The sequence below is a fragment of the Mauremys reevesii genome, linkage group 2 (assembly GCF_016161935.1).
Source record: "Mauremys reevesii isolate NIE-2019 linkage group 2, ASM1616193v1, whole genome shotgun sequence".
In the NCBI taxonomy this organism is placed as follows: Eukaryota; Metazoa; Chordata; order Testudines; family Geoemydidae; genus Mauremys; species Mauremys reevesii.
In genome coordinates this window covers 309,286-335,527 of record NC_052624.1, presented here as the reverse complement: position 1 = coordinate 335,527, position 26,242 = coordinate 309,286, and the positions used below count along the sequence as shown (strand labels likewise).

Below are 26,242 nucleotides of genomic sequence, written 5' to 3'. Positions count from 1 at the left end.
TGCTGTTTGGAGGTTATTTGTCTTCTGAGCTGTTTATTGTGGAAGTAGCCTTTGCAGAAGTAAAGATTCACTTCTGACAAGTTTCTTTGATTCGGTGTAAAGTACATGAATATGGATTATTAGCCTATTCTGGAAATTGGCACAGCCTCGATGCATGGGCTGAGGAGAAACAAGCACCGATTCCCTTCTAAAAACCTCCTAGAAAATGAGAACACCAAAGACTGGATTTTGGCTTCCTTTCAGCCCAATGAGTAAGGGAGAACTGCCCAGTCCAAGATACATGATCTTGATTGCTGAAAGAGCTGCATTATGTCACATTCAACTAAGTCAGTAAGAAGATAAAGGCACACAAGTGCCCTGGAAAAGTACAGAATTGTTCTTTTTATTTAACATGTCTTATTTACTGCACTCCTGAAATGAATGGTACTATTGTATCAACTCACCTCAGTACCTCTGCAGCTCAGTTACCCATAGTTGCCTCGTCACCCAATTGTACTTATTTGTACTGGAAGACTATCCTGTACTAACAGTGGGCATTTGGTGTCAGTAGGAAAGACTCCAGCATTTGCCCCAGGTCCAGGACAGGGTGCCGATAGGGCCCGGTGTCATGCACTAAAACCCAATCAGCTCAGCACTAGCTGAGAGCTGGTTCCGTGCTCTCACGCCCAGTGCACCTCACAGGAGGAGGAAGGAAAGCAGGAGACTGTTCTTCCCTCTTTATTGACTGATGGATTCTCAGGCAGATCTGGTAATTACACTGTTAAATAATCATTAAAAAACAAACCAAGGCCTGAGGAGTTTGAAGTGAAGTTTCTAAACTGAAGCAGAAAGTTGGGGGTGAAGGGTGAGAAGATGGGCTAGGGTCTCCACTTCTGTATCATGTCAAGTCAGATTCCCTACTGCCATCACCATGACTCCAGCCTATTGGAGTAGAAGGTCTGGTGTAGGATGAGACACCATCCAGCTGTGGATACAGTTGCCTGAGTGCAGTCGGAATAGAAGGGAAGGGGTTGTCCAGATGTAGAGATACAGGGAGGGTCGAGGAGAAGCAACGTTGCAGCAATGCTAGAACAGAACCACAGAGATAGCAGCAGAGTCCGATTCCAGGCAGCAGGAGGGTGGGTCAGGCTGGCCGCTGTGTCAGTCTCCAGGGAGAGCACCTGACCGACCCCTCCAGCACTCACACATTGTGGGTCTTTTTGGTGAGCTGGGGCTCCTCATCCACCAATTTTGACTTGAGATGTTCCTTGTAAGCGAGGATGTCACCCTGCCACTTTGTGATTGTCTGCTTCTCGCAGACCCAGATCTCTTGGGCAACCTGAAAACATAGGAAGGTGGTCCTTAGAGCAGCTCTGCTCAGAAGAACACGAGGTGGGGGATTCCCTCCCCACCCCACATGGGGGCCCAAGCTCCTTTCTCCCCTTTTGTCCAGCCAAAGCAGGCAAGGTTTTGCAGCTGCCAACAGCTCACTAACTCAGCTAAGCACATTCATAGCCATTACGCCAAATTAGGTGATCAGCATAACAGGCCACAGAATCTCACCCAGGAATTCGTGCATCCAGCCCATCACATCTGGCTGAGCTAGAGTGGGTCTGATAGAGACAAACGCTCACTCCCAATTTACTCGCTGAGAAAAGCACTTGACGAACCCCTCCCCCCATCCTTACCTGTTGGATGAGCCTGAAGTCATGGCTGACAAGCATCATTCCTCCCTCAAACTCGTTGATGGCATCTGCCAGAGCGTCTATTGTTTCTATATCCAAGTGGTTGGTGGGTTCGTCCAGGAAGAGCATGTGGGGATTCTGCCAGGCCAGCCACGCGAAACACACACGGCACTTCTGCCCATCAGAGAGGTTCCGGATGGGGCTCACCTGTCAAACAGACACTGCTTACAGCTCTGCACAGGCGCAGACTGCACCAGTTCCCAGAGACTGGTCCTCCCATGAGAGTCAGGATGGAGTACTGCATGTTAGAAGTTGAATTCTCCATGGGCAGCACCTCTGCATCACAGCAGGGCAGCTGCAGTGGGCTCCTGCCTTGACTAACCCTTCCCCCACCACTGCACCAAGGGTCCAGATTTCTGAAGCAGGAACAGGGAGCAGTCAAAGATGCTGCTCATGCTTGAAGTCCCATCAGGTACAGAATTAATTTCGGTCATTATAGGGGTGTTAGCCACATCCTACCCACAGCCCTAAATAATGCCCTCAGTTTCAGAGTGACTGGATGTTTCTACTAGAACGACTAGCTGGGAAAGTTAATTATTTTTAGCTTTGTGGAATTAAGAGCCAAATCAGCTGGAAGTATTTAATTGGAAAAATTTGAACGATAATTGGGAATCATTTAGGAAACACCTTTCTAGATGCCCAAAAAGCCACAATCAAGAAAGGTGGCCAAGCTGGTTAAAACCCAACTGTGGTTTAGAGGGGAAATGAAGGCAGCTATAAAAAAAACGGAAGAAAGGGGAAACTGAACTGTAGAAAATTGATAAGAGAAGCAAGAATATTGAAATTTTTGCCTTTTCTGTATTAAGCACGAGTTTGACTTGGTAACACGGTATTTGATTGAAAACTAGAATAATAAAATTAACATGGCACACATTTAATTAATGAAAACTGACTGATAGCTCTCAAAAATGTAACTGAAAAAGGAATCATCATTAAGCGGCTGTTAGCCAAAAGGGCTCGTTTCCCCCTGGAGCTTACCTAATTACACACAAGAGAGAAGGAGGAGGGAGAGAGAGTACCACACCACCTTATTTGATCGTCAGCAGAGCGGCTGTGTTTCGTCCGCTAGTGCCCGAGAGAGACACACCCACAAGCCCGGACGGTCCCTTTTATAATCAGTAACAAACAACTAGCCCACGCGTTCGTCACGTCATTTGGTTGACCTGTAGAACCTGTACATGTATCTGTTAGGGAATATAATTGGGTACAGGATACATATATCATTTGTGGGGGCTACAAGATACATCTGTTGAGGATACATTTGTCATTCTGAAGGGGACACAAGATACATCCGTTGACCCTTTGTACTAGATACTTTGGATGCATACATGTGAGAGCTGCTGCATATTGGGAGAGCCAACATATACTTGGGGAGCCAAACAAAACTGATAAGCGAAATAGCTGACTTAGGTAAATACACGGCCTTCAGTCTAATGAGTTCTGTAAGCTTTCCAACACGGTTTGGGCAAGCATAGCATAACTTTGGTTCACTCAGGCCTAATACAAAAAGGCTTCATTAGCACTATGATTTTCCAACACGGCTGTGTTTCCAGTAGGATTCCACAGGAAACTGTTCTCTACCCTATGCTATTTAACATTTTAATCAATGACCTAGAAGACAAAAGTCATCACTGATAAAGTTTGCAGGAGACACAAAAACTGGGGGAGTGATAATGAAGATGACAGGTCACTGATTCAGATCAACTGTATTGGATTGCTTGGTAAACTGGGCACAACTAAATAATACACATTTTACTATAGCTAAATGTATATCTATACATTTAGGAACAAATTATGTAGGTCATACTTGCAGGATAGGGGACTCTCTATCCTGGGAAGCAGTGACTGAAAAAGGCTTGGGGCGGGAGGAAGAGATGGTGGATAATCGGCAGAATGTGAGCACCCAGTCAATGCTGTGGCCAAAATGGCTAGTACAATCCTGGGATGCATAAACAGGGAAATCTCGAGTAGGAGCAGAGAGGTTATTTTACCTCTGTATTTGGCACTGGTGTGACCGTTGCTGGAATTGTGTGTCTAGTTCTGGTGTCCACAATTCAAGAAGAATGTTGATAAACTGAAGAGGGTTCAGAGAAGAGCCACGAGAATGATCAAAGATTTAGAAAACCTGCCTCATAGTGATAGACCCAAGGAGCTCAAATATGTTAGCTTAACAAAAAGGTGGTTAAGGGGTGACCACATGGGGAACAAATATTTAATAATAAAAGTATAACACAATCCAATGTTGAAGCTAGACAAATTCAGATTGGAAATAATCCATAATTCTAACAGAGTAATTAACCACTGGAACATCTTACCAAGGGTCAGGGTGGATTCTCCATCTCTGACCATTTTTAAATCAAGATGGGATGTTTTTCTAAACATCTCTGCTCTAGGAATTATTCTGGGGAAGTTCTCTGGCCTGTGTTATACAGGAAGACAGGCTAACTGATCATAATGGTCCCGTCTGACCTTGGAATCTATATAAAGCTGCTAAAGCTAGATGACTCAATTAGTCCAAACAAAAAGGCCTACTGATATAACTCAGGGACTATGTTAATATGCCTGGTAAGCAAGAGCGGTGTGGGACTGGAAATCAATTAAAAGTATATGTTGGAAATTAGACCTACTTGGCGGACAAAATAATGAGAGGGCAGGCTATTTCACCCATCAATCTCTTTTGTGGTTTTTAAAGGGAAAGACTTTGGGAGGAAATTTTAAGGGACAACAGATGGGCTACCATGACAATTGCTGACTGCCCTCCGTCTCCTGGGATCCACTGTAATATCAATGGACCTTTGTCATCATGACAACAAGAAATTTCCTGGGCGAAGAGAGAGACCCCGATGACATTGCCAATCCCACAGGCATGGGTTGAATCCCAAACACCCCCCTCCACGTGTCCTTTTTCTTTTCCACCTTACTACTTTATTTTCCTCTCTCCCCCCTTTTTCCTTCTGTCTAATAGGAGTGGCTTAGCTGGCCAAGACTGCACCTTTTCCAACACTGCAACCAAAAAGGTGGCTAAATGCAATGTCCTAAACAGCCCAACACTGGTACAAGTTTGCCATGTCTTGAAGGGGCTGAGAAGACCACGTTCTGTGCCCTGTTTTTCCAGTAGCGTGGCTGAAAGTGAGAATCAGCATCAGATACAGAAGCTGCATATTCTCTCTTTGCCGTTCTGTTCTTTCCCCTCTAGGAAATGGGATTAGATCTTAACAGCAGCCCATTTCAACTAACTTAGTCTCTCTCCTTTTGGGGAAAAGAGAATATCATCTATAATACCAATAAAGAGACAGGTAGCCGTGTGTGCAGGAGTTTTTCATTCTAAAAACCCTTTCTCCAGCTAACGGGAAAGGGAACAAGGGATACTGTTAAAATGAAAACCACAGCTACTTCACATTTGAAATACAGAAAAGAAAGAAACAGTTAAAAGTATCTTTAATAAAAAGGTTAAAAAGCATTCTTAATGGTGTTTTCCATCATATTAACAGACTGAGACCCTGTATACCACACTCCAAACCTTGTTTAGGCCCATACATTCCATCTAAATAAATACTAGAGAACTCCATTCCAGAGAGTGGCTGCAACTCAAGACAAGTTCATACCACTTTGTACTGTGACCCCAATGTCAGATCTAGAACAAGGCAAGGTCAGGCTGGCTTCGTATATGGATGGGAAACAAAGCAGACGCCAAGTCCATCTCAGACAGATCCAAGAATAATCCAAAAATAAGTGGGAGTGAAGAGTGCAGTGTAGCAGCTCAGGTCCCTTCCAATAAGCAGTGCAAAAGATGCCTCATCATAAAAAAAAAAAATCTAGTCCACGTGGACCATGAGGTGAAGGAAAGAAGGATCCTACAACTGGCCTTCAGACAGGGACCCTGTCAACTAATGGACCTGTTTCTTTCTGTTTAGGTACCGTGCTACACCAGATAGTAGGTATGGCCAACAATCGAATAGTCCCAGTGACCCATGTTGAACATGCCATGTTTTCATTCCCACTAAAGTCAGAAGAGATTTGTCTCTGATGTGTAAATTGGTGGCCATCCAGGGGATGATAATCTGTGGGCTAGAAGTGCAAGCATCAGTACTACATAGCATCCAAGCAGACAGACTTTGGTATATTGATAAGGGAAGCTCGAGACCAAGGGAAAAATAAGTTTATGACTGGCAGAATTGGGAACAATAAGGAGGAATCTTTTTCTAACTATATCATGAATGAGAGAAATCCTAGCAATTGCGCAGGCCCATTACTTGATGAAGATGGTAAAACTGTTAATGAGGAAGAGGCAGTCTTAAATAAATTTCTGCATCATATTTGGAAAAAAAGCAGGCTGTAGTCACAACACATGAATAAACTACTTTTTAGTCCATTAGTACTAAGTGTAGCCAATGATTTTAGTTTATTCTTCATTTATTGTGTGATGTATATATGAATACATATGTTATATCATATGGATTCATTGTAGGATTATAGAAGTATAAGATTGATCAGTATTTAGCCCTTGTCTACAATACCGGGGTAAGTCGACCTAAGTTACACAACTCCAGCTATGTGAATAACGTAGCTGGATTTGACGTAGCTTAATGGACTTACTGCGGTGCCTACACCACGCTGCATCGACAAACAACACTCTCCTGTCGACTTACTCTTCTTGTTCTGGTGGAGCACCAGAGTTGACAGGAGAGCAATCTGCGGGTCGATTTAGTGGGTCTTCAGTAATTAAATCAGCAATTCTCAAACTTTTGTACTGGTGACCCCTTTCACATAGCAAGCCTCTGAGTGAGACCCCAAAGTGGGGCTTGGGGTGCAGGCTGACAGCTCACGATCCCCCATGTAAGAACCTTGTGACCCACAAGGGGTCCCGACCTCCAGCTTAAGAACCCCTGCACTAAATCGACCCCTGGTGCATTGACTGGAGCAGTGTCAATCCCCGTTAAGTGTAGACATGCCCTTAGAGGGAATCATGTATTAGATACAAGACAGACAAGCTGAAACACAAGAACCTGTTGGCTGAGGCTTGCAAGATTTTAGCTTAGCTATTTTAGGCCTTGGAGACAAGAAATGCTGACACAAATAAATGACCAAGGAATAACACAATGCCCTGAGATGATGGGAAGAGAGGTACCAAATGGTGATATTGTGAAAAAATTAGCCAGAAGATTAATTTTAAATCATAAAAATGCTGTAAAGGCACATCTGATGTCAACATGTGCCTTAACCACGGGACACAGGTTGTGTGTCAAAGCTAATGAGAATAAAGAGAACCTACACAGCCTATAGCAGGGGTCGGCAACCTCTGGCACACGGCTCACCAGGGTAAGTACCCTGGTGGACCGGGCCAGTTTGTTTACCTACTGCATCGGGAGGTTCAGCCGATTGTGGCTCCCACTGGCCGCGGTTTGCCGTCCCAGGCCAATGGCGGCAGCGGGAAGTGGTGTGGGATGTGCTGGCCACAGCTTCCCGCCACCCTCATTGGCCTAAGACGGCGAACCGCAGCCAGTGGGAGCCACGATCGGCTGAACCTGCTGACGCGGCAGGTAAACAAACTGGCCCGGCCCACCAGGGTGCTTACCCTGGTGAGCCACGTGCCAGAGGTTGCCGACCCCTGGCCTATAGAAAACAGGGTCACTTAAGTTTTTAGGGTACATCAGACCAATAAAGAAAAAGAGAGTTGACGCTTCTATGGACATGTGCAGAATGTAGGAACAGGCAGGATCACATTATAAAAAGGGGGTGCCCAGAGCAGGAAAATTGAGATTCCCATAGGAAAAGTCCAGCAGGAACCATCCCTCTACTGATGATCAATCCATGAAACACCCATCAGACCCTAACAGTATTGTTAAGGGTGTGAGTATAACTATATGCTTGGGTAATCATAACTTTTTAACTGTACCTTTAATAAAAGATGTAAGACAGACTAGACCTTGTACTTGTGAATGTCTATGTGGTCACTATCCTTGGTCTTCGTGTGTGCCTAGAGACTCTAAATCTGAAGCAAGTAGAACAGGTAACTTTCACTCTGTTAAGCTTAAAACTGTAGCCACCAGAGTCAAACCCACAATGGTGTAATACCACATTATAAAATTCACTTAAAATAAAAAAGTCTACCTGAAGATATTAAGAAATCTCTACAAGGGTTAAAATATTTTTAAAATCAATAGAGAGTTCTAGAATAGCTGATTGAGATGATCTTTTCCCCACTGATGTTAGTTTTTCAAAAATCTTTAAAAGCTGGGGAACTGGAAAAGCTGACAGGATTCAAATCAGTAAAAAATGGATGGGGAATACAATACCTTTTTAAAAAAAAAACAAACAAACATGAGATTACAAGTTTGTCTGACAAAAGTAACCGGGTAGAAGTAGTATTCTTGATTTTTGTAAAGCCTTTGAATTAGTACCATGCCATTGATCAAAAAAATTAGCATTACACAATATCAATAAGGTACACATTAAATGGATTAAGAACTGGCTAACTAACAGATCTCGAAAAGTAGTCATCAATGGTGAATTATCAAATAGGGATGTTTCTAGTGGGGTTCAGAACCCCACAGAGATAACATATGTGAAGACTATTAAGGGCTGTTATAAAGAGGACTGTGATCAATTGTTCTCTATGTTTACTGAAGGCAAGAAGTAATGGGTTTAATCTACAGCAAGGGAGATTTAGATTAGATATTAGGAAAACCGTTCTAATGATAAAGGGATAGGAACTCTGGAATAGGCTGTGGAATCTCCATCACTGGAGGTTTGTAAGTTCAAGATGGACAAACATGCCAGTGCCGCTGAAAATCGGCTCGCATGCCGCCTTCGGCACGTGTGCCACAGGTTGCCTACCCCTGATCTAGAAGATACCATTAGAGATCCTTAGTTTTACAGTTCTCTATCTGTGGATTTGTGTCTCCAGAGATAACATACTTGTTAACAGCAAAAATGTTTTTGAATGAATGAATGAATGAATGAATGAAGTGAGAAACAACAGACCTCAACCCTACTGTCCCTCTGCAAATCTGTGTACACAGAGTCAATCCCTTACCGCTCTCAAAGTGCAAAGTTTCAAAAGGTTCAATAAATAGAAGACTGTTGGGGGTGGAATAGATCTGGACAAGGAGAAGAAATCTGGAGATAAATGTGAGAAGGGCGGGACAAGGCAGTAGAAACAAAAGTGAAATTGTTTGAGCAGAAGTCTTGAGGTCTTTCTTAGTGTAGCCTTCATTGATTTGAGATCTACCATACCACTCTGTCACTAGAAGGGAAAACCTATAATGGCAGCAGGCCATAAAAGAGACCCAGTTTGGGAATATTTTAATGAAGTTTCTCTACCTGTGGGTAAGGCAGGCATCCGAGCAAAATGCAAACAATGCAACAAAGAAATGCAAGGCCTGGTTGCCCAAATGAAACAATATCGTGAGAAGTGTTCCTTCTCAGGAGGAAGCTGCGTTGAAGATGATGAAAGGAACAGGTCTGAACATGCAGGATTTTCAGGTTGGTAAACTTTTTTTTTTCATACTTCTTTCTTAAGGACTGCCTGTCTTCCTTCTGGACTATTCTTGAATTCTCACGTTTGAGCAAAAAATGTAGTTTTTATGATACTATCATTTTAGATGCAGTTGTGATAAAAAGAACAAATAGCTGAAATAGGCAGACATTCCTTTTACGATTTCACCTTTAAAATAGTACTGAGTATCAGTGAATGCAATGAGGAATACTAAATGAGCAGTATGGTAATAATTAAACAACTGCCTTGACTTATTTTGTTTAGGAGAATCCATCCTCAACATACAGGATTCTGAAGACTATCCACCTTAAAGATCCCCATCATTTTCCATAGTTTCAGAGTTATCTGCCAATGATAGTGTTTCAGACACATCACGTATGTCACATAGCCACAGTAGATCACTTGTAGCAAAAAGAAAAAAAAGAAAAATCTCCATCATCCAGAAACAACCATAGATAAGTTTGTGATAAGAACCAGCAGATTACAAAAAAAGGTAATTGATGAAAAAATTGCCTGGTTTGTTTATGCAACAAACTCTCCTTTCCATATGATTGAGAACCAACATTTCATTAACATGGTTCAGTCATTAAAACCAGGATACAGTCCACCCAACAAAGCAGATGTCGCAGGTAAATTGCTGGATAAAGTGTATGAAAGAGAAATTGAGCAGTGTGCGAAAGGTCTAGAGGGTGAAATTGTTAACTTGAGTCTCGATGGGTGGAGCAATGTCCATAATGATCCTGTTATATGTGCTTGTGTGGCAACAGAAGAAGGGAATGTCTTCCTTACAGAAACAATTGATACATCAGGAAATGCACACACAGCAGAATACTTACAAGTAGCAGCAGCAAAAGCTGTAACAAACCGTGAAAAGCACCAAAAGAGTCCTGTGGCACCTTACAGACTAACAGACATATTGGAGCATGAGTTTTCGTTAGTGAATACCCACTTTGTCGGATGCACGTACGTCTGTTAGTCTATAAGGTGCCACAGGACTCTTTGCTGCTTTTACAGATCCAGACTAACACGGCTACTCCTCTGATACTTGAAACTGTGGAAAAAAAATTTCAAATGTCTAGTACACAGCTTGGTCACAGACAAATGCTGCAAATGTATCCAAGATGAGAAGAAATTTAGAAGAGAGAGAGAGAGAGTCCCCCAAGCTAATAACATATGGTTGCAGTGCTCATTTGATGCACCTCCTAGCGGAAGATTTCAGTTTTCCAGAAATAAAGGCTAATGTTGAAATTGCAAAATACTTCCGTAACAACCACTTTGCAGCAGCTGCTCTGAAAAAAGTGGGAGGAACCAAGCTAACTCTCCCACAAGACGTGTGATGAAACTCCGTAGTGGACTGTTTTGAGCACTATATCAAGAACTGGCCTAATCTGATGACAGTTTGTGAACAAAATAGTGAAAAAATAGACGGCACTGTCACAGCCAAAATTCTCAACCTTGGGCTTAAGAGAAATGTAGAACACACGCTGAGTACCCTGAAGCCTATTTCTGTAGCCTTGAACAAAATTCAAGGAAATTGCTGTTTTTTTTGCTGACGCTGTTGAAATCTGGAAGGAACTGAGTGAGATTTTAAAAAGAGAAATATGCAACGACAGAGTTAAATTACAAGCATTAAAAAAACAAATGGGACAAGCACTATTTCCAGCAAATATTCTCAATACTTGGTACCAAGGTCAAACCTTCACTGCTGAAGAAGAGGAGTTGGCTATGACATGGACATCCAGCAGTCATCCCTCCATAATGCCAGCTATAATAAACTTCAGAGCTATGGTGAACCATTCAAGAAATATGTTTACTGATGTTTTAAAGAAAGTCACATCAGTGAACTGATGGAAGTCACTTAAGCACCTGGATTCAGAGACTGTTGAAGTGATAATCTCGCTTTTAACAGGAGTAGCTTCTTCTGCCGGTGTAGAAAGAATATTTTCTTCCTTTGGACTAATTCATTCCAAACTGAGAAATCGTTTGGAACATGAAAAAGCATGAAAGCTTGTTTTTCTTTTCCAGATTGTGAACAAACAGGAAAATGAAGGTGAAGACGACTGAGTTAGCTGCAGAAGCCAATATTTTAAGTTTCTCATGTTGACCTGGCTGACACAGTCGATATATATATATATATATATATATCATTTAAACTATTTTAGTTAAAAAACAAACAATTTTAACAAAAACAAACCTGATTTAAAAAAAAACTTGAATGTCTCCTAAATTCAAATGCCTGTTTTGTTAAATTATTATAAGTTTGCTGTTGAAGAAAAAAATCCAAAATACATAACATTGTTGTTTTAAATAAAACAATTTAAATGTTTGTCTGGGGATGTTCTCCTTCTAATACAGCATGGCAAGAAAATTCTCCAAATATTAATGATTAACCTATTGTACTGGAGATATTTATGAAGTCATTGGGAGGTGAACTATCTGCTTCAATTACCTTTGGTAAATTAAATAACCAAACAATCATTAATTCTGATATAGCTGTAAAACTAATCTGAAAAGTTTTCAAAATAAAATCACTTAAAAATGTATAGCGTGTACCTTCTAAAAATGAAACCTACATCTGAGTTGTGAAGAATATGTATTAAGGTTATAACAACCAACAAGAATGCACGTTTATGTAGAAATTCATGATTAAATCAAGTCTTCCTGACTAGTGATTTAAATCAAATTGATTTAAATCAAATCCACCCTGCAGCTTTCTATCCACCTTATAGTCCATTCATCCAATCCATACTTTTTAAAAACTTCCTGGCAAGAAAACTGTGGGAGACAGTACCAAAAGCTTTGCTAAAATCAAGGTATATCATGTCCACCGCTTTTCCCCATATCCACAGAGCCAGTTATCTCATCATAGAAGGCAATCAGGTTGATCAGGCATGACTTGCCCTTGGTGAATCCATGTTGATTGTTCCTGATCACCTTCCTCTCCTCCAAGTGCTTCAAAATGGATTCCTTGAGGACCTGCTCCATGAGATGATGGAATCAAGTCTTTGGTGGTTGGCTAAATTTCCTCTAAGCTGCGCGGCTCGACAGCAGCCTATCAATGGCCCCAGGTTGCTGCGATGGGGAGAGGTATCTCTCCCCCAGCCCAGGTGCTGCTGCGGGGAGAGAGGGCTGGGGGGAGTTCTCTCTCCCCGCCGCAGCCCCGAGACGGCTTGCATCTGCATTCCCCAGTGTAGCCTGCTGCCCAGTAACTCCAGATGGCTGGCAGGTGAAAAAAAGGACGATGGTGGCTCTGCATCCCTAGTATCACAGCAAGAGCAGGCCCCATGAAATAGATGCCCACTGCAGTCCACACCTACCTGCTGCTTCCCAGTCAGACCATATCTGCCAATGATCTTCCTCATCTCCTCCTTCTCCTTGATTTCTGGGTAACACTTCATCATGTACTCCAGGGGTGAGAGGTCCAAGTCCAGTTGCTCTTGCAAGTGCTAGACAAAGAGAAGACCAACTTCAGGCCAGCACAAGCAGATATCCCAGTCACCTGCTGGGAGTGAGTTCATAGCCAGCAAGCCTCTCCCAGCCCCGACAACCTCTTCACCTCTGTGGGCTGGAGAGCGGGAGGCCGAATTTCAAATACACCTCCATCCCCAGATCACAGCAACCCATACCTGCCAGCGCCTCAGTGTGGTAAGAGGCTCACAAGGCATAAGGAAGCGACCTCCATATCAAACGGAGTTCTGTAAAGAACATCACGCTTTGTCCTGTACCAGGCACAGAGTTGCAGTCTCCGTTCCAAGGGATCAGAGACAAAACAGACAGGCCCAGAGCAGCAGTGTCACACTTTCCAAGGGAAGCAGGGGTTGCCACCATGGTCTGCTCAATAGCCACACTCTGCAAGAGGAGACATGAGCTAGAACAGGGGTAGGCAACCTATGGCACGCATGCCGAAGGCGGCATGCAAGCTTATTTTTAGTGGCACTCACACTGCCCGGGTCCTGGCCATCGGTCCAGGGGGCTCTGCATTTTAAATTTAATTTTAAATGAAGCTTCTTAAACATTTTAAAAACCTTATTTACTTTATATACAAGAATAGTTTAGTTATATATTATAGACTTCTAGAAAGAGACCTTCTAAAAACGTTAATATGTATTACTGGCACACGAAACCTTAAATTAGAGTGAATAAATGAAGACTCGGCACAGCACTTCTGAAAGGTTGCCAACCCCTAAGCTAGAAGGAAGTCCAGAGCCCTTCCACTGAGCAGCAGCTCTTCCCCATTAGTCACAGCAAAGCACAGGGCTTGGAATGAGGCGCCTCTTCACCTGGAGGCACAGCCTGTGGCCCAGCAAGCAGGAGCTAGAGACTCTTAGGCCAGGCTTAGGGGAGGGGCCTGGGGAGAAGAATGGAGAGATGAGACCCCTCTGTTCCCGGGTAGCCACCCCCAGCAGCCTGTGACATTCCTCACTGCCCCTGCAGGGATTACCTGGTGGTATCTGCCAATTTTCACATGCGAATGTTTGCGAATCATCCCATCTGTGGGCAGCAGCTGGAAGGAAGAAAAAGGCGTTTCACAAGGGAATGGCAGCCAAGCCACCCCCCCCACAACAGCCCACTTTATCCTGTTCCAGCCAATGGGAGTCCGCTGGCACTGCTGGCTTGAATAGTGTGGCAGCAATGCACCGTGGCCTTATCACTTCTCCCCTCCTGCAAGGCTATTTTAACGGGGGCGGGGGGTGCTTCTTAGGGTCACTAAGTGGGTCATGTGTTGTAATAATTGGGCCTACAAATTTATTCTAATTGTGAGCTCAACTCTGGGAAAGTGGATAAAAGTTTATACAGTGTCACAATAACCTATAACAGTAAGTGTTGATGGGACGAAAGACTGAATTAGTCCAAACAAAAGGTCTCCTGATATAACTCAAGGACTGTATTAAGATCAAGCTTTGTAAACAAGGGTGGAACTGAAAAATCAGTGAAACAAAATTGGTGCGTCAGAAATTAGGCCTAAGCAGTGGGCAAAATAACGAGAGATGGGCTATTCCACCCATCCCTCCCCTTTTAGGGTTTTTAAAAGAAAAGACATTGGGGAGGAAATCTGACTACCACAATGCCGGCTGACTGAAAATCTAGAGAAAGGGAAGAAGCCAGCTTTACCATTGTAGCTGCCATGCCCAACATCTCCTGGGACCCTGGACCAACTTCATCCTAATCCTGAAAGATGTCCTGACCAGATCAGCCCACAGAGATGGAGCCAGATGACACCACCAGTTCCAGCTAAATCCTAAATATCACCTGAGATGTGAGACTGTCACTCATCCTTCCCCGTTCTGTTATTTTCCTTCTCCACCTTATTTCTTCTCTTTCCCATCCCTCTACTTTTTCCTTCTGTCTAACACAAGTCTTGCTTATCCCGCCAAGACTGTATATTTTGCAACATTGTTTTAAGCTTGTGACCAGGAAAAGGTAGCTAAATGCAGTGCCCTGCATAGCCTGATGCTGGTACAAGATAGACAAGTCTTGGAGCAGCTGATTAGACCATGTGCTCTGCTTGTGTTTTCCCAGTAGTGAAGTTACAAGTGAATGCCAATATCAGAGACCGATGCTGCACTATCTTTGCTGTTCTTCTCTTTCCCCTTTTGTGAGTGTTTGTCTTGTTTTGTTTTCTACGAAATGGGATGGACTTTAACAATGACAGCTTCAGCCCATTTCAACTAGCTCCACAGGTATTAGTGCGGAGAGTGGACTAGTTGATAGATCTGAGGGAAGGGAGCAGAAGGAGACTCCGATTGAAAGGCATGAGATGCACTGTCCTAGGGATGGGGATTCCACAACCACCACTCCCAAGAGAAGGAGGAGGGTGGTGGTGGTTGGAGACTCCCTCCTCAGGGGGACTGAGTCATCTATCTGCCACCCCGACCAGGAAAACTGAGAGGTCTGCTGCTTGCCAGGAGCTAGGATTCACGATGTGACGGAGAGACTGCCGAGACTCATCAAGCCCTCGGATCACTACCCCTTCCTGCTTCTCCACGTGGGCACCAATGATACTGCCAAGAATGACCTTGAGCGGATCACTGCAGACTACGTGGCTCTGGGAAGAAGGATAAAGGAGTTTGAGGCGCAAGTGGTGTTCTCTTCCATCCTCTCTGTGCAAGGAAAAGGCCCAGGTAGAGACCGTCGAATCTTGGAAGTCAAAGAATGGCTAAACAGGTGGTGTCGGAGAGAAGGCTTTAGATTCTTTGACCATGGGATGGTGTTGCAAGAAGGAGGATTGCTAGGCAGAGACGGGCTCCACCTAACGAAAAGAGGGAAGAGCATCTTCGCAAGCAGGCTGGCTAACCTAGTGAGGAGGGCTTTAAACTAGGTTCACAGGGGGAAGGAGACCAAAGCCCTGAGGTAAGTGGGATACTGGGAGGAAGCATGAGCAGGAGAGTGCAAGAGAGGAGGACTCCTGCCTCATACTGAGAAAGCAGGACGATCAGCAAGTTATCTTAAGTGCCTATGCACAAATGCAAGAAGCCTGGGAAACAAGCAGGGAGAACTGGAAGTCCTGGCACAATCAAGAAACTATGATGTGATTGAAATAACAGAGACTTGGTGGGATAACTCACATGACTGGAGTACTGTCATGGATGGATATAAACTGTTCAGGAAGGACAGGCAGAGCAGAAAAGGTGGGGGAGTTGCATTGTATGTAATAGAGCAGTATGACTGACCAGAGCTCCGGTATGAAACTGCAGAAAAACCTGAGAGAGTCTCTGGATTAAGTTTAGAAGTGTGAGCAACAAGGGTGATGTCGTGGTAGGAGTCTGCTATAGACCACCAGACCAGGGGGTGGAGGTAGATGAGGCTTTCTTCCAGTAACTAGCAGAAGTTACTAGATCACAGGCCCTGGTTCTCATGGGAGACTTTAATCACCCCGATATCTGCTGGGAGAGCAATACAGCGGTGCACAGACAATCCAGGATGTTTCTGGAAAGTGTAGGGGACAATTTCCTGGTGCAAGTGCTGGAGGAACCAACTAGGGGCAGGGCTCTTCTTGATCTGCTGCTCACAAACCAGGAAGAATTAGTAGGGGAAGCAAAAGTGAATGGGAACCTGGGAGGCAGTGACCATGAGATGGTCAAGGTCAGGATCCTGACACAAGGAAGAAAGGAGAGCAGCAGAATACGGATCCTGGACTTCAGAAAAGCAGATTCTGACTCCCTCAGGGAACTGATGGGCAGGATCCCCTGGGAGAATAACATGAGGGGAAAGGAGTCCAGGAGAGCTGGCTCTATTTTAAAGAATCCTTATTGAGGTTGCAAGAACAAACCATCCCAATGTGTAGAAAGAATAGTAAATATGGCAGACAACCAGCTTGGCTTAACACTGAAATCCTTGCTGAACTTACACACAAAAAAGAAGCTTACAAGAAGTGGAAGACTGGACAAATGACCGGGGAGTAGTCTCAAAATATTGCTCAGGCATGCAGGAGTGAAATCAAGAAAGCCAAATCTCACTTGGCGTTGCAGCTAGCAAGAGATGTTAAGAGTAATGCTTTTTTTGCCTCTGTCTTCACGAACAAAGTCAGCTCCCATACTGCTGCACTGGGCAGCACAACATGGGGAGGAGGTGACCAGCCCTCTGTGGAGAAAGAAGTGGTTCGGGACTATTTAGAAAAGCTGGACGAGCACAAGTCCATGGGGCCGGATGAACTGCATCGAGGGTGCTAAAGGAGTTGGTGGATGTGATTGCAGCGCCATTGGCCATTATCCTTGAAAACTCATGGCGGTCGGGGGAGGTCCTAGACGACTGGAAAAAGGCTACTGTAGTGCCCATCTTTAAAAATGGGAAGGAGGAGGATCCAGGGAACTACAGGCCAGTCAGCCTCACCTCATGGAAAAATCATGAAGCAGGTCCCCAAGGAACCAATTCTGAGGCACTTGGAGAGGAAAGTGATCAGGAACAGTCAGCATGGATTCACCAAGGGCAAGTTATGCCTGACTAACCTAATTGCCTTCTATGAGGAGATAATTGGCTCTGGGGATGAGGGGAAAGCAGTGGACATGTTATTCCTTGACTTTAGCAAAGCTTTTGATACGGTATCCCACAGTATTCTTGCCACCAAGTTAAAGAAGTATGGGCTGGATGAATGGACTATAAGGTGGATAGAAAGCTGACTAGATCATCAGGCTCAACAGGTAGTGATCAATGGCTCCATGTCTAGTTGGCAGCCGGTATCAAGCAGACTGCCCCAAGGTCCTGGGGCCGGTTTTGTTCAATATCTTCATTAATGATCTGGAGGATGGCATGGATTGCACCCTCAGCAAGTCTGCAGATGACACTAAACTGGGAGGAATGATAGATACGCTGGAGGGTAGGGATAGGATACAGAGGGACCTAGACAAATTAGAGGATTGGGCCAAAAGAAACCTGATGAGGTTCAACAAGGATAAGTGCAGAGTCCTGAACTAAGGACGAAAGAATCCCATGGACTGCTACAGACTAGGGACCGAATGGCTAGGCAGGAGAAAAGGACCTAAGGGTTACAGTGGACAAGAAGCTGGATATGAGTCAACAGTGTGCCCTTGTTGCCAAGAAGGCTAACAGCATTTTGGACTGTATAAGTAGGGGCATTGCCAGCAGATCAAGGGACATGATCATTCCCCTCTATTTGACATTGGTGAGGCCTCATCTGGGGAACTGTGTCCAGATTTGGGCCCCACACTACAAGAAGGATGTGAAAAAATTGGAAAGAGTCCAGGGGAGGGCAACAAAAATGATTAGGGGGCTGGAGCACATGACTGATGAGGAGAGGCTGAGGGAACTGGGATTGTTTAGTCTGCAGAAGAGAAGAATTAGGGGGGATTTGATAGCTGCTTTCAACTACCTGAAAGGGGATTCCAAAGAGGATGGATCTAGACTGTTCTCAGTGGTAGCAGGTGACAGAACAAGAAGCAATGGTCTCAAGTTGCAGTGGGGGAGGTTTAGGTGGGATATTAGGAAAAACTTTTTTACTAGGAGGGTGGTGAAGCACTGGAATGGGTTCCCTAGGGAGGTGGTGGAATCTCCTTCCTTAGGGGTTTTTAAGGCCCGGCTTGATAAAGCCCTGGCTGGATTATTTAGTTGGGAATTGGTCCTGCTTCGATCAGGGGGTTGGACTAGATGACCTCCTGAGGTCCCTTCCAATCCTGATATTCTATGAACTTCTCTTTTTGGGGGAAAGTGAACAAGAAGTGTTGTTAAAATTAAAGCCTTATTAATACTTTATATTTAAAATGCTATAACTGTTTTCCTTCCTTTCTGTATTTTTAATAGAAAGGTTAAAAAAAATTTAACAACGATTGCCATAGTACTAAGCAGGCTGAAGTCTATGTATACAAACCCCCCAACCTTGTTTGAAACGGTTTAATGTTGCTAACATGACCCAGTCAGTGTTCATCTTTGACTCTTTGGACCCATGTATTCCACCTACAATAATACAACAGAGGCTCTGCACAAGGAAGCATTTTGGGCACTGTCCATTCCCGCAGGTGACACCAGGGCTGTGGGGGTGGGGAAAAAAAAGGGGCGACAGCCATACAGGAAGCATACCTCTCCTGTGAGCAGTTTCAGCAGCGTTGACTTCCCAGCACCATTGGGTCCCACAAGTGCCACACGTGTGTCCAGGTCAATCCCGAACTCCAGGTTATTATAGATCCAGGGCTGCAATCCACAGGGGAGACCGTGAGAGGGGCACCCCCCCAAAAGCACCTGGGAAGCTGATGAGCAGGCCCAGCTGGGGCACTTCTGATAAGCCACAGCTGCAAGAGCTGAGCCCCTCCCCATGCTGCGGCCTGATGGGGAAGCTGGGTCAGTGGCCCCAGGATCCAAACAAGGGGAGGGGGGAACCTTCATGCAACCCAGGCAGGCACTGCACTGAGTGTGCTTGGGGACGGAGAACACTCACCCCATCCTTCATGTACTTGAAGCTGACATTCTGCACCATGATGACAGGAGGGGGGATTTTCCCGCATGGTGGGAAATAAAACGACAGAGTCTGGGAACAAAACACATCCCCATGTTAAGTTCCTGCCCCACCCAGGGTACCAGGGGAGTCCTGCAGTTCCAATATGACTTGGCTTCCAAGTATGGAGGAGCAACTGCCTGCATCCCTGGAGCCCAGAGAGCACCATGATGCCAGGGAGCAGTTGATGGCTTTACAAGTTGCTCCTAGAGGTCAAGCAGGTCTGTAACTCACTAGCTGGAGGCTTGCTATGACATTCTGCCCATTGCCGGCACCTGCCTACCCATTCTGTTTCCTTTGAGGGGTAGGTGTGTTCATATCTCCACCCTACTTTAATCCTTCAGCTGAAGGGAGGGGCTGTTCCCCCACCCCCCCAGCCATTCAGCATTCCTTGCTTTCCTTTGGATCTCTTGGGAGGGCTGAACAAGCCTTCACCCCCCTGTTGGGACAAGAAGCCTCTGTCTAGTAGACCCAAATGCATTCTCCTTTGGCCAGTCTTCTGTTAGAGCTGGAGCCCCCCACCCGCCTGTGCTTCCAGTTCTGATGATTATTCCCAGCTGCAGCTCATTTTACTTCTCCAGCCATATTTATAGTCCTTATCTCCCACAGACAGCCCCGCTTCTCCAGCCTACCTTATCATTCACCACCTTCTCCGTTAGCCCGGAAGCCATCATTTTCTGAAGGGTCTTCTCTTTGCTTTGGGCCTGCCTGGCCAGCTTGGCACTGCCATGACCGAATCGTGCAATGTAATTCTGTAATAAGACAAGGGATTACCTTGTGGCAGCTGCTACAATGGGGTGCATGTGGGGGAAGACAGAACTACAGTCCAGTTAAATAGATACCTTCATGTGGGCAATCTGATCCTGCTCCCAATGGAAACGCTTCATCTGATTTTCTTCCAGCTCCAGACGGGTCTTCACGTACTGATCATAATTTCCCTGGAGGGAGAGACCACAGCCCATGAGACAGCTCCCAAAGGCCACGCCCTCCCTGCATAAAGCTGAAGCAAGCTGCCTAGGCCTCTTGCAAGCAGGTGCTCTCTAGACTGCACATTCCTGCCCTGCAGCCAGGGTTGAGTCTGGGATGGAGTCGGTGGCCTAAACAGGGGTCTCCTCCTCCCCCATCCCAGGAGCTTGTCACACCCTGGCCCCACTCACTCACCGTGTAATACTTCAGTTTGCGGTTGTGCATGTGGATGATGTTTGTGCAGATGCCATTCAGGAAGTCCTGGGAGTGGGAGATCAGCACAAGGATCCGTTTGAACCTGCAGCACCACACAGAGCTATTAGAGATCCGTCTGAGATGAGATTCCTAGGCTGGCAGTCCTGCCAGGGACCAGGAGGGGTTCATGTGCACTAAGAACCACTCTGGATTCCCTCCCACTACAGAGAACCAGGTGCTGTAAGAGCTTTAGGGAAAGCTGCTGGGCCCAGTCCCAGGAAAGAGAATGATCCCTCACCACAATCGGGGCCTCTTTCCTGTCCATTCTGCCCGACACACACTTTTTGGAGGACCTAGTCTGCTCCATGGGAAATACTAATTCAGTAATGCCTCCCAGCGAGAGTCCTTTTGGGCATGGACACTCCTAAAGTCCATTCAGCACCCTGCACAATGGGACCTCAGTGCCACCATAATGCAAAGAGACACATCCACAGGTGGCACCTACAGAACAGCTACCGGGAGCAATTGCTCCAGGGAGCAAGCTGTGCTGGGATGCCCCAGCAGGGTGCACAGGCACCAGAGCACAGCAATAGCTTCCCTCCAGCCATGCTTACGTTTTCAGCTCCTCTTCCAGCCACACACAGGCATCCAGGTCCAGGTGGTTTGTGGGCTCGTCCAGCAGCAGCATGAATGGCCGAATGAAGAGAGCTCTGCAGAGGCCAGGAGAAAGGTAGTGAATAGAACATAAGAATGGCCATACTGGGTCAGATCAAAGATCCATCCAGCCCAGTATCCTGTCTACCGACAGTGACCAATGCCAGAGGTCCCAGAGGGAGTGAACCAAACAGGTAATGATCAAGTGATCTCTCTCCTGCCATCCATCTCCACCCTCTGACAAACAGAGGCTAAGAACACCATTCCTTACCCATCCTGGCCAATAGCCATTAATGGACTTAACCTCCATGAATTTATTTAGTTCTCTTTTAAATCCTGTTATAGTCCTAGCCTTCACAACCTCCTCAGGCAAGGAGTTCCACAGATTGACTGTGTGCTGTGTGAAGAAGAACTTCCTTTTATTTGTTTTAAACCTGCTGCCCATTAATTTTATTTGGTGGCCCCTAGTTCTTATATTATGGGAACAAGTAAATAACTTTTCCTTATTCAATTTCTCCACACCACTCATGATTTTATAGACCTCTATCATGCCCCCTCTTAGTCTCCTCTTTTCCAAGATGGAAAGTCCTAGCCTCTTTAATCTCTCCTCATATGGGACATGTTCTAAACCCCTAATCATTATAGTTGCCCTTCTCTGAACCTTTTCTAATACCAGTATATCTTTTTCGAGATGAGACCACCACATCTGTATGCAGTATTCAAGATGTAGGCATACCATGGATTTATATAAGGGCAATAAAATATTCTCCACCTTATTCTCTATTCCTTTTTGAATGACTCCTAACATCCTGTTTGCTTTTTTGACTGCCGCTGCACACTGCGTGGACGTCTTCAGAGAACTATCCACGATGACTCCAAGATCTCTTTCCTGATTAGTTGTAGCTAAATTAGCCCCCATCACACTGTATGTATAGTTGGGGTTATTTTTTCCAACATGCATTACTTTACATTTATCCACATTACATTTCATTTGCCATTTTGTTGCCCAATCACTTAGTTTTGCGAGATCTTTCTGAAGTTCTTCACAGTCTGCTTTGGTCTTAACTATCTTGAGCAGTTTAGTATCATCTGCAAACTGCGCCACCTCACTTTTTACCCCTTTCTCCAGATCATTTATGAGTAAGTTGAATAGGATTGGTCCTAGGACTGACCCTTGGGGAACACCACTAGCTACCCCTCTCCATTCTGAAAATTTACCATTTATTCCTACCCTTTGTTCCCTATCATTTAACCAGTTCTCAATCCATGAAAGGATCTTCCCTCTTATCCCATGACAACTTAATTTACGTAAGAGCCTTTGGTGAGGGACGTTGTCAAAGGCCTTCTGGAAATCTAAGTACACTATTTCCACTGGATCCCCCTTGTCCACATGTTTGTTGACCCCTTCAAAGAACTCTAATAGATTAGTAAGACACGATTTCCCCTTACAGAAACCATGTTGACTTTTGCCCAACGATTTACGTTCTTCTGTGTCTGACAATTTTATTCTTTATGATTAGTTGAAACAATTTGCCTAGTACTGACGTTAGACTTACCGGTCTGTAATTGCCGGGATCACCTCTAGAGCCCTTTTTAAATATTGGTGTTACATTAGCTAACTTCCAGCCATTGGGTACCAAAGCCAATTTAAAGGACAGGTTACAAACCTTAGTTAATAGTTCCGCAATTTCACATTTGAGTTGTTTCAGAACTCTTGGGTGAATGCCATCTGGTCCCGGTGACTTGTTACTGTTAAATTTATCAATTAATTCCAAAACCTCCTCTAGTAACACTTCAATCTGTGACAATTCCTCAGATTTGTCACCTACAAAGGATGACTCAGGTTTGGGAATCTCCCTAACATCCTCAGCCGTGAACACTGAAGCAAAGAATTAATTGAGTTTCTCTGCAATGACTTTATCGTCTTTAAGCGCTCCTTTTGTATCTCGATCGTCCAGGGACCCCACTGTTTGTTTAGCAGGCTTCCAGCTTCTGATGTACTTAAACATTTTTTTATTACCTTTTGAGTTCTTCAAACTCCTGTCATAACTATAAAGGGAAGGGTAACAGCCCTCCTGTGTACAATACTATAAAATCCCTTCTCACCAGACACACCAAAATCCTTTTACCTGTAAAGGGTTAAGAAGCTCTGGGTCAGGTGTCAGCCAGGTTACCTGAGCTTCTTAATCCTTTACAGGTAAAAGAATTTTGATGTCTCTGGCGAGGAGGGATTTTATAGTATTGTACACAGGAAGGCTGTTACCCTTCCCTTTATAGTTATGATAACTCCTTTTTGGCTTTTCTTATTATATTTTTACACTTAATTTGGCAGTGTTTATGCTCCTTTCTATTTATCGCACTAGGATTTGACTTCCACTTTTTAAAAAGATGTCTTTATCTCTCACTGCTTCTTTTACATGGTTGTTAAGCCATGGTGGCTCTTTTTAAGTTCTTTTACTATGTTTTTTAATTTGGGGTATATATTTAAGTTTGCCCTCTATTATGGTATCTTTGAAAAGTGTCCATGCAGCTTGCAGGGATTTCACTTTAGTCACTGTACCTTTTAATTTCTGTTTAACTAACCTCCTCATTTTTGCATAGTTCCCCTTTCTGAAGTTAAATGCCACAGTGTCGGGCTGTTGAGGTGTTCTTCCCACCCCAGGAATGTTAAAAGTTGTTGTATTATGGTCACTATTTCCAAGCGGTCCTGTTATAATTACCTCTTGGACCAGATCTTGCGCTCCACTCAGGACTAAATTGAGAGTTGCCTCTTCCCTTATGGGTTCCTGTACCAGCTGCTCCAAGAAACAGTCATTTAAAGTACTGAGAAATTTTGTGTCTGCATTTCATCCTGAGGTGACATGTACCCAGTCAATATGGGGATAACTGAAACATGGAGCATCATAAAACTATAGGGTTAGAAGGGACCGCAAAAGGTCATCTAGTTTAACCCCTACCAAGATGCACCATTTGTGGTGTCTAAGCCATGCAAGACAGAGGCTACCCAGCCTCTTTTTGAAAACTTCCATTGAAGGAGATTCCATGACTTCCCTAAATTTGTTCCATTATTCTACTGTTCTTACAGTTAGGAATTTTTTTCCTGAGATTTAATTTAAACCTGCTATCATGTAGTTTGAACTCATTGCCACTTGTCCTACCCTCTGTGGCAAGAGACAACAATTTTTCTGCATCTTTTTTATAGCAGTCTTCAAATACTTTCCCCAAGCCCAGCTTGGAGGGTGGATGTCCAGAAAGCAACTCCCACCACCTCCCCAGAGATCTGTTCCAGGCTGCTACAGTGGAGGCACAGAGAAGAGGGGAGTCCCCAGGGAGGGAACACTTAGTGTAGCACTCACCTGGCGAGAGCCACCCTCATTCGCCAGCCGCCACTAAAATCTTTCAGCTTCTTCCTCTGCATCGCTGGAGTGAACCCCAAACCGTACAGGATCCGTGAGGCCCGCACCTCTGCCTTATCGGCATCTAGCTCCTCCAGACGTTCATACAGCTCCATCAGCTTCTCACACTCCGCTGCAAGAGGAGACTTTGCCAGTCAGCACCCGCACCAGCACCCTACCATTCTGAGTCCCCACCAGTGTCCCACTCTCCACATATGTCCCTCATCACCACTGCCTGCAGCTGCTATGGGTTACCTCTCTGCCCCCTGGTTCACAAACCCCCTCCCAAGGCAGGGACCCCACAGCAAGCTCCACTCTGGTTTGAATGGCAGGAGCTGTTGTGTTGCTGGAGAAAGAGCAGTGCTCCCCAGAAGTCTCCAGCTAGAGCTTGGCAGCAGAGTCAGGCTTCATGCCCTGTGAAAGCTTTGGTAAAGAGCCTGAGTAAGAGCTCCCTTCCCCCAGGGGGATTCCCTGCCTACATGAAGCCCCCCCTCAAGCATTACCATCCTCGTGAGCCAGCCGCTCAGCTTCCCGCTCCAGCATGGCCCTCTCTGTATCCACCTCCATCACACACTGTAGTGGCGTCTTCTCACTAGGAGGCATCTCCCGGGTCAGGTGATAGATGTCAATGTGCTCTGGGATTGGCACTTCCCGCTTCCCGATAGCAGACAGGAGCATGGACTTTCCTATGTGCAGGCAGGCAGGCAAACACCCTCCTGTTATTGTCTCGCATTGGAAGTGATTGCAGTTATTACGATGTGAATTACCATGGCACCTAGGAGCCAAATCAGGAACCTACTGGGGTAGGTACCGTACAAACAGAACAAAAAGACAGTCCCTGCCCGAGGGGCTCACAGTATAAATGTAAGGCAAGAAACAACAAATAGGTACAGACAGGGGAGCATGAAAAAACAATGAGACAGTGGTGTTTGCACACTAGCAGAGTAATTGTCAAGTTTTATGTAGGATCATCGGAAAGGAGAGTTTTAAGGATAGTCTGGAAAGTAGATAAGGAGGCACCTCTGCAGATATTTATGGGAAGCACCTCCCAAGCATGTGGGGCAGCCTGGGAGAAAACACAAAGGTGTTAGAAAATGTAACAAGTGGACATTGGAGGCTGGCATTGAATGATCAGAGGCAAGCATCAAACAGAGAAATGATAGGGGGGAGGGATAGCTCAGTGGTTTGTGCATTGGCCTGCTAAGCCCAGGATTGTGAGTTAAATCCTTGAGGGGGCCATTTAGGGATCTAGGGCAAAAAAATCAGTACTTGGTTCTGCTAGTGAAGGCAGGGGACTGGACTTGATGACCTTTCAAGGTCCCTTCCAGTTCTATGAGATAGGTATATCTCCATATATTTGATAGCTAGAGCTGGGACTAATTATGACGTGGCTTGAAAGTGAAGACAAGCAGTTTGAGATGATAGAGAAGGGGGAGCCAGTGGAGGAATTCAAGGAGAGGGCTGACATGGTCAAAGTGACAGGCTAGGAAAACGATCTTTGCAGCAGTATCCTGAATGGGTATTAGTAGGGCAACACTACATTTGTCAAGAACAGAGATATGGATGTTGCAGTAATGAAGAAGCGAGATGCTGAGAGCTTGGTAGAGAATTTTAGCTGTGTGCATGGATAGGAAAGACCGTATCTTAGATATTATGTAGAAAGAATCAGACAGATTTAGACACATCCTGGACATGAAGACGTTGAGAGAGGTCTGACTCCAATGTGACTCCCAGGTTATGAGCATTAGTGACAGGCAGGGGGGTGGTGTTGTCCATAGTGATCAGAAAAGAAGATAGCAGGGAGGGTGATAAGGAGCTCTGTTTTACCCATGTTAAGCTCGAGCTGATGGTTAGACATCCACAAGGA

General features: G+C 45.0%; 1 protein-coding gene across 6 annotated transcripts in view; it reads right to left on the bottom strand.

Annotated features, from left to right (window-relative positions):
• Positions 1 to 701: 701 nt before the first annotated feature.
• LOC120398840 (ATP-binding cassette sub-family F member 2) overlaps positions 702 to 26,242 on the bottom strand; it is a 29,454-nt gene continuing 3,913 nt past the window's right edge. For 2 of the 6 annotated variants that reach the window (XM_039526524.1, XM_039526523.1), the window contains exons 4-15: positions 24,879 to 25,061; positions 24,337 to 24,508; positions 20,941 to 21,036; positions 20,327 to 20,429; positions 20,008 to 20,103; positions 19,798 to 19,917; positions 19,109 to 19,198; positions 18,754 to 18,864; positions 13,664 to 13,726; positions 12,540 to 12,668; positions 1,668 to 1,871; positions 1,181 to 1,318 (exon numbers count right to left, since the gene is read on the bottom strand). In XM_039526524.1, coding sequence (XP_039382458.1) covers positions 1,181 to 1,318; positions 1,668 to 1,871; positions 12,540 to 12,668; positions 13,664 to 13,726; positions 18,754 to 18,864; positions 19,109 to 19,198; positions 19,798 to 19,917; positions 20,008 to 20,103; positions 20,327 to 20,429; positions 20,941 to 21,036; positions 24,337 to 24,508; positions 24,879 to 25,061 — 1,505 coding nt within the window. Of the gene's footprint in view, positions 1,319 to 1,667; positions 1,872 to 12,539; positions 12,669 to 13,663; positions 13,727 to 18,753; positions 18,865 to 19,108; positions 19,199 to 19,797; positions 19,918 to 20,007; positions 20,104 to 20,326; positions 20,430 to 20,940; positions 21,037 to 24,336; positions 24,509 to 24,878; positions 25,062 to 26,242 lie in introns of all 6 variants that reach the window. The other 4 variants (XM_039526526.1, XM_039526528.1, XM_039526527.1 and 1 more) reach the window with 4 other exon arrangements.